General features: G+C 38.7%; 1 protein-coding gene across 2 annotated transcripts in view; it reads left to right on the top strand.

Moving 5' to 3' along the window:
* The window catches only part of CARNMT1 (carnosine N-methyltransferase 1), a 20,186-nt gene continuing 11,745 nt past the window's right edge, over window positions 1-8,441 (top strand). The window contains exons 1-3 of one of the 2 annotated variants that reach the window (XM_057372723.1): window positions 1-377; window positions 2,664-2,859; window positions 3,795-3,958. In XM_057372723.1, the coding sequence (XP_057228706.1) occupies window positions 46-377; window positions 2,664-2,859; window positions 3,795-3,958 (692 nt within the window). In that variant the 5' untranslated portion in view covers window positions 1-45. The remainder of the gene's footprint in view (window positions 378-2,663; window positions 2,860-3,794; window positions 3,959-8,441) is intronic. The other variant, XM_057372713.1, reaches the window with a different exon arrangement.

Raw genomic sequence — 8,441 nt, 5'->3', positions numbered from 1 at the left:
CGCGTGCGCGCGGGCCGTGCGGCGGGGGCAGGGTGGGCRCGGGGGATGTCGGCCACGTGCGCCGTGTCCCCGAAAGCGCCGCTGCCGAGGCCGCGTTCCCAGGGCGAGGAGGAGCCGCCCGCCAAGGTGATGCGCAGGGGGCTGCGGCCAGGCCGCGAGGAGGAGCGGGAGCCGCTGCCGTGGCCGGGAGAGAGTGCGAGCGGCATGGGCGCGGAGGCCGAGGCGGAGCAGGCTGTGCCGCTGAGCGACGAGCGGCGGAGGCGACAGGCTCTGGAGCCCAGGGCGCTGACGATGGCGTCAACCAGGGCGGCGGAGGAAGAGGAGCGCCTGGAGCGGGAGCATTTTCGGAGGATCATCAACGCTTTCCGATATTACGGGTAACTGAAGCTCCCCCCGGACGTGGGGCCCTGCCGGGGTCTCTCCGCTCGTGGAGCGGCCTCCGGAGCGTTCCAAGCGGCTCCACGGCCTTTGGTGCCGTCGCTTCCCGGCCTGCGCTCTGTGCGGAGCAGTGTGCCGGGGGCGGGGTGCTGAACGCCGGGTTGGGAACCTGATTCTGCATCACTTTCCTTTCGGGGTATGCACTAAGTCGCCCTGATGTCTGTCCTTTCGAAAGCTTGAAAGAAAGCATCAAACTTGTAAAGGATGTGTTGAGTCAGAAGAGGGTTTGCTGGCTCCATAGAAATGAGCCAGCGATGGTGGGGTCATCATTCACTTTTAGGACTGAATCCGTTGAATAGACGAGGAAGCAAGTTGTTCACGTTGCAGGGTAGTGGAGAGTGGCTGGGAAAAGTCCRGTCTTCTTCGGTGTTTTGGTAACCTGTTACTAGGTTTGGAAACCAGGTTTGTACTTCGGCTGATAAAGCCTTATCATGTGACTCATTACAGTGTGCTGGACCCGTTTTTGTCAATGTAACACAAGCATAAAATTTACATGTAGTGAAGTTCGTGGTAGGACTGGGTAATATTTATATATTTTTTTTCTGTTTGAGGTTTTTCTGTCTTGCGTTTCATTTGTTTTCCTGRACTAGTGTTTGAGCTGGAGTTTGGTCGATGTCTGTTCTAGAGTAAATTCTCTAATTCAGTTTGGACATTTCACACACTTTGTTAATTTAAAGTGTCTAATGCTGACTGGTGCTAATGGGATTCCGACTAATCATTTACTTGCATTGGTGATATGATAGTACTCTYAGGCCTTAAAAGTTGAGAATACCTTTCTCAGCCTCTGCTGAACTGTGGCCTTGGATTGCTTCTGATTACGTGTTCCAGTAAACACATAAGAAAAGGATGACTTAAAATTCCAATAGAGAAATTAAATGAAATTACTTCTTAAAGAAACAGTTCGAAATTTAGGTGAAATTACATATAGTATAATTACATCGATTATCTAATAATTGGATTTTTTTCCAGTTAGCTTGGAATCATCTGTATGAGCAAGGCAATAACACATTGTCAGATGAGTCCTTATATTGTTCTTTTTTTTCKAGAGATAAACAGAGATAACTTCATTATTTGTAGTTTTACTGCTTTCGGTGTATTTTTTATTCTGCTGGATGGTTGTAATTTAGCATAACAGGATGAAAAGTTAGGTTCAAATATTTTTTSCTGATTAAACTTTCAAGAAAATGTTGAGCTAAGCTGATGTGTTTTACGTTTAGCCTCAGTTTATTTTTCCTGTTGTTTCTTTTCTGTTTCTTATCCTTGAATGTAATTTTAAACCAGTGTAGCTACTGCAGTGAACAAGTCCTTCTCAGTAACACAGGAATGAGACATTACCTGGTCAAATTTCCAGGCTGAAGTTGTAACTAAAATGTCAGCATTGCCGATTACTCTCATAATGGCTAGTTTATTTCAGTTTCGTGCTGCTGTATGCTGACACAAGGCTTTGAGAAACTGCAGTATGACTTGACCAGTCAAAATTATTTTGTGGTCAGAAGCGTCAGTATCTCTTACTGAATTCTCTCTCTAGAGTCACCATGACTCTGCTTAGCAACTATATTTTGGTCAGTTTTGCTTCTAGCAAAATCTTGGAAGAGTCACCATTTTTATGATACTTTTATCCTGGAGAAGTGGAAAGTTATTTTTAGCTTGCATCGGTTACACGATTATGTTCACAGTACTTACGAGGGATATGCTGTTAAAAGAAGGTAGCTTAGTATCTTAGCGTGGCTGCCAGAACTCTGGTATGGTCCAGCTGTGATTTTTACGTTTCTTCCAGAAGCAATTGATTTTGGGGATCCCTGTCCCATACCACATCTTGGTAGTAACTGTACCACATCTTTCTGTAACTGAAGCTTATGACAGCATCCAGTTATTGAATCTAAATTGGAGTTGTGACACAATGAWTGGTTGGTTAAATTTTATAGATCCATGTATTAAGGAAGTGATTATCTGCTCTGGAAATAATTGGCTGAGTTTGAAACTGTAAGGAGAAAAGAAAGTCCTCTTAAATAGGAATGTGTTAAAAACAGTGGTAATGTGGGTCTRGAGCTTAAATAAATGTTTTGTCTAAAAATTTTTAGAAAACTTGTTCTCTGGTATGGAACTRCAAAGTCTGTTCACTTTTTGTGGGCAAGGAAATGAATAATTGTAAGAGGAGTAGCTTAGAGTGAATTATTTACATGTGTGTATATTGCCTCTAAATTTTTAAATTTTTTGCTTTTTAGAACGAATATGCATGAACGAGTGAACAGAACAGAGAGGCAGTTTAAGTCTCTCCCAGCTAACCAGCAGAGTCTTCTTCCTGAATTTCTTCCTCACCTTGACAAGATTCGGAAGTGCATTGATCATAATCAAGAAATACTACAAACCATTGTCAATGACTGTGTTCATATGTTTGAAAATAAAGAATATGGAGAAGATGTATGTTAAAATGGACTTTTTTTCATGCTCCTAAATTAAATTCTGTATGCTTTGGGCTTTTCTACATTTGTTTTTCATGTCTTTGGCCTCCAGCTTTGTTTTCTTTTGCCCTCCTTATTTTACCACTTCCTGCTTGCTCACACTTTCTCACTCTTGTCTTTCACATTTTGCAGAGCTGATGCTTAATTAAGCAATTTGTTGTCAGTTCTGTTACTTACACTTATGAAAACTAACTGTACATCTGGCACACTACTGTAACAAGGCATTTTTATTCCAGAATTCTAGCCTTACCCTAGTTATATTTTAAAGTTTTTTACGTTAACTGTATAGAATGTAAGTGGTATTGTTGTCTTTAGGTTTTTATGTTTTAGATCATTGTAAATTGGTTATAATTCTAGATAGGCCAAGTATTTTTAATGTTGTTATTTGTAGACACTTTTTCGCTGCTTGTCCTACTTTCTGTCACAAAAAAGAATACTCAGCCTTAAAGGCAGAGGTGGAAACTGAAGTCCTTCTTGGATACAGGGAAGATACAGTAGTGGGCCATTCTAATGTGAGCTTCTCAGTTCTGCCTTATTAGATCTAAAGGGATCCTTCTTTCTGGGTAATCAGTTCAGCCTCTGCACGAGCTAAGTCCTGGTCCTTTCCTGAGTAAGGACTACCAGTTGTGCTTTGCTATGTGTTGTTTTTCTGGTGTGGAATCTGCACTCTTGAATGCCAAACAGAGACCAGCAAATTCAATTTGTTTAGGATATTAAGGTGGATTTAAGCTCTGGTCCCAGGAATGAAAGGGAAGTGTTTTGTTGGCTAATACTCAGAGCAGCTCTTGCAGCATGGCTTTTTTTTCTCTTCATGATTTGCTTTTTTCCCCCCCAAGACTCAAGATACTTGTTATGTTTTGCACTAACTTTTTTTTTTCTCTCCACTTTATTCAGGGAAGAGGGAAGATTACACCAGCTTCCACATTTGACATGGATAAGTTAAAGTCCACGTTGAAACAATTTGTGAGAGACTGGAGCAAAGAGGGCAAGTCTGAGAGAGATTCCTGCTACCAGCCAATTATTAGTGAAATTGTAAAGAACTTTCCAAAAGAAAGATGGTAATAGTGTTTTAAAAGTTACTTTTATGTGGACATATGCTGTTGCACAAATCTAACCAAGTTTTTACAAAATAATGAAAAGCTTGGTTTCAAAAATAGAGAACGTTGTATGAATTCAGTGGAGTTTTTTTTTAGTCAATTAAAATTTTATTTGAAATACAAGATATCGGTAAGGAGTATAATCGTAACCTTCACAAAGTGATACCAGGTAAACTAGGAATGTTTTTTTTGTTGTTCTGCAACTGGGTGTAACAATATATGTAAATCTTTCAAATGAGAGACTTTAGGAAGTTAACTTAGGTATGCTYAGTGAGGTAGTTTGCAGGTAAGCAGATTCTCAGGAGTATGCTGCAAAAGGAAGGATTGTGACAGCAGAAAGTAAGACTGGTCCTTCATGATCAGAGGAAGAAGACTCTTAAACCAGTGCAATTGCACTCTGAAAATGGTAAATTCTAACCTTGGTTTCAGAGCAGTGTTCTAAGACAATTCTTGAAAAACCTTGGTTGCATGTGTGAGTGTAATTTTGTAAATATTGGCTTGTTCATAGCATCGAAATTGTCAATGATGCTGGGGTTTTAGGTAAGTTAGGTAGAAGCGTAATGGTAAAGTCTCAGGTGATAATGGTATAAGCATTCCACCTATTGGTTCTGATAATTAATCAACCCAGTTATTTAAGGTGTATTTTAGCTTAAACTTAGTAGTCTTACAGCAGGAAAATTTGAAAACTTTCTATTCATAAATGTAACAGGCCCCTACTTAGGTTTGATATAACAGGGTATCGTGGTGTTCTTCTCTGAGTAATTGTTAAGAATGCATATGTACAAATCTGAAAAGTCTCTCCCACTAGCCATCTTTTAGTTTCATTAGTAAAGACTGTTTGTGGTGTCAGAACATGCAGTGTACATGGTTTCTGTTTTATCTTGAACTGACTTACCTAAAGACAGATGCACTGTTAAAAATGTTTTATCTAAAAGTGAACTTTCTGTGATGTTCCTAGTGCTAATAGTCCCCTACATAAGATAAAAAATWAAATACTGCAGGTATGCATGTGTAGATATGTAGGAAAATTAATGGTTAATTTTGCAAGTAATCATTCTAATCTCCAAAGTAGCAGTTCAACTTTTGTATGCTAGCTTGTAGTGGATTCTGCTTATGGGAGAGATAGCTTRTAAGAGATCCATGACTGAGGCTGGAAAAATTTTACTTATACATTTGTCATCAATGAATGCTGTTTTAAAACCTGATACTAGGAAATAACATGTGGTAACAGATGGAATGAATCTAAAGTTGACAGCTTTGGGCTTCTTTATGGGGAATTCTTGTGGTTGTCAAATAGAACTAATGTGGCAGAGCATGTGTTGCTATTGTGGTATCTCTGAAGTACCAATTTAGTTTTGTTTTGTCTCCGCTGAAATCTCAATACATCACTGTATAGGTCAGACATTTCTACTACAAGTTCATTTGTCAAACAGCATGATTTTAATTTCTAAAATGTGTATTGCTTAAATACATACTTAAAAGATTATTATTGTCATTGGGGAGCTGTTGTAGCACTTAGCTAAAACCTTTGTTCACTTATTGTAAGGGAGTGTCAGCTCCCTCTTTTTCCTAGTGGGTGAAGGCTCTTCTTTTTGAGGTAAGAAGCAGAGTCATGTGCTATCAAGCTTAACTGGCAGTGCAACTTTACCTTTGTGCAAGAAGTAACCTCTCTGGCAGGGCTTGCTGGCTGATCAGTCTGGGATTTTTATACAAGTTTTGTACAAATTTTTCACTCTTCAGTGTCAGGACTTGAGGGAATGGCATGAAGCTGAGTCAGGGGACATTTAGGCTGGATATCTGGAAAAGGTTTTTTACCCAGAGGGTGGTTGAGCACTGTAACAGGCTCCTCAGGGAGGTGATCACAGCAGCAAGCTTGTCTAAGTTCCACAAGTTTTTGGACAGTATTTTTAGGCACATGGTGTGACTCTTGGAATGAACTGCATAGAGGCAGGTGTTGAACTCTGTTATCCTGACACGTCCTTTCCAATGTGTCATGTTCTGTGATTCAATGATTTTGGAATGGAACAGTTGTTTAGTTTGAAGGGATTGACAGAGCCTGAAGTGGCTACAGGTGAGTTGTTCTGTTGTTTGTAGTGGGAGAGAACTGACCATGGACTCTCATGTGTAAAATAAGCCTGTAGGTGAACCTCAGAGTGCAGCTTAGCATTTCTTCAGAGCTTCCTTTTGTAGCAGAACGTAAAGTCTCCTGAAAGGATGAAAGTGCTGAAGAAGAACTGCAGTGGATGATGAAAATGACTTTTTCTAAATGTATTTTGTGTTGAAAATGGTAAATACATTAAATTGGAARCGGTTGGTGCAGGTCAGTAGTTATAAAATTTCTGTTTCTCAAGTGAATGGTACATTCAGTTTCCAGTTCATGTAATTTGTTTACGTTCATAGTTAATAATGTTGATACCATGATTGTAGTAATTTGAAATAGGAGTTTAAATTTTTGAAACTACTCAAGTATGTTTCACTTCATGCATGTACATCTTGTAGTGCTGTACTTTGCAGCATTGACGTGTATGAGTTCAGTTGGTTTATAAACGGCAGAAAAAGCAGTGAAGTGTTGTGTATTCTTGCTCCTCTGGGAGGTAGAAGTAGTACAAGCAATGGTTGAAAGTAAATTAGAATAATTTTGTAAATAGGTGCTACTGTTATTATATGTTTCAGTCTGGTCTTCTGATCAGGCTGTCATCTAAAAATGAACAGCGAAAGCTGTTCCTGCCTCTCATTCTTTCTGCTTGGCACCTTAACTCAGAATCTGTTAGCAGGGTTAACAAAGAAGTTCTAAGTAAATGCCATGAGATCACGTCTTCCTGAAGAACTGTCAAACTTCTTTCATTATTCATATTGGAATTCAACTGTGTTTCAGCTCACAGGAGCTCTGTAATATGTAAATTTCTTGGATTTTTTGGATCAGAATGAACCTACTTTCTGTAGGAGACAATAGTAAACTATGGGTACATTTTTATTTCTCAATGAAATGTGTTTATTGATTCATTTTTATAGGRAAATATATAAGTTGAAAATATAAATAAGCATACTCATAATTTTTTTTCTGGTTCCCTTTTTTCTGGTCATCTTGGTTTCTTTTCACTTCTAGTGTTACTCTTCCTGCTTAGATGAAAGAATATAAAGATCATCAGCTTCTTGTCCAAAGGAAATCTATGAAATCACATTTTTGTTAATTATCATTCCATGGCCAAAAATAGTATACTTAGGTATTTTTTTCCAGTTTTCTCAAAAAGTAGGCCTTTGGAATGAACTATAACTTGAATTTCATCTGTGTCATACTGTCCAGCAGTCAGATGTATTTTTCAAGATGCTGACAGAACAGCCGAGAAAAAATCACCAAAGCTTAGTTTGCTTTTAATATAAAAAAGCTTTTTAGTCCTGATCCCAAGCTTGGCTATAGTTCTTGAATGCACTCAGTCACATTTACAGTGGAGTTGAAATTTCTACTTTATTTGAATTTTATTTGACTTAATATGAACTACATTTGTCCTTGTAGCTTTTTGTACTTTACCTAAACTTTCCTTTAAACATTGGATTTAAGAGCAAATATATTGTCAAATGTTACTGCATCACTGAGTGCTTTGCAGGTCTTAWTATGGAAGTATTTAAAACTCAGCTGCCAAGATTGGAGAAGAATTGCTCTTCAAATGATTCTGCTGCTTATCATTTGCCTTTAAAAAAATCTCTGGCAATATGATTGAARTGAACTATCAGAAAAATAGTATACTAAGAATTGGATCTGTTTACTTTGTTTAAATTTACATGCATTATAAATGCTAGGAAAGGATTCTGACAGCATATTCCTATGCTGATATTTTACACTGATGAGAAGCCCATCTCTCTATGAGATGTTTATATATTGTTTTGTTAAAAAATTGCACTGCAGTTTTTTGTTCATGAAGATGAGATTTGTGTTTGATCAGACACTCTCATTCTGCTTTTGCTGAGCTGTGTTTACCCCTCCAGCACCATTACTTTTTATTACAATGGAACAGACATGAAATAAGCCTCCATTTTTATCACGTTAAAAAGGATGCCTTTAAAAAAAAGTTAAAATCTTCATCAATATCAATAGTCTTCTAAAAGCTGAAGATATGTCACGCTGAAAAACATAGTGTGAAAAGGGCATGACAGATTTTAGTTGATTCTGATAYTTCTCCCCTGTTCTGCAGTTTCGTTAGTTGAGCTGAGTAGTACCATACAGCCCTCTTCTCCTCTCCTTGGCCAGCTCCTTTTCCCATGTCTGTCAGGTTAATAGGCTGATGTTTCTTCCCTCTTGGCCCACAGGTATTTAGTGTCTTGTTGGATGTTCATTTATGTTCCGAACTGCTGCTGGATGTGTGTCATAGAAATAAATCCTGCTGTTGCTGGCTGGTTGAAGACTGGTTTTCCTTGTGGGTAACTTTGGGTTATTATGTTACCACAG

The sequence above is a fragment of the Malurus melanocephalus genome, unplaced genomic scaffold (assembly GCF_030028575.1).
Source record: "Malurus melanocephalus ecotype Western Australia unplaced genomic scaffold, MMel_1.1 scaffold_7, whole genome shotgun sequence".
Lineage (NCBI taxonomy): Eukaryota > Metazoa > Chordata > Aves > Passeriformes > Maluridae > Malurus > Malurus melanocephalus.
This window is presented reverse-complemented; position numbering and strand designations above follow the sequence as displayed.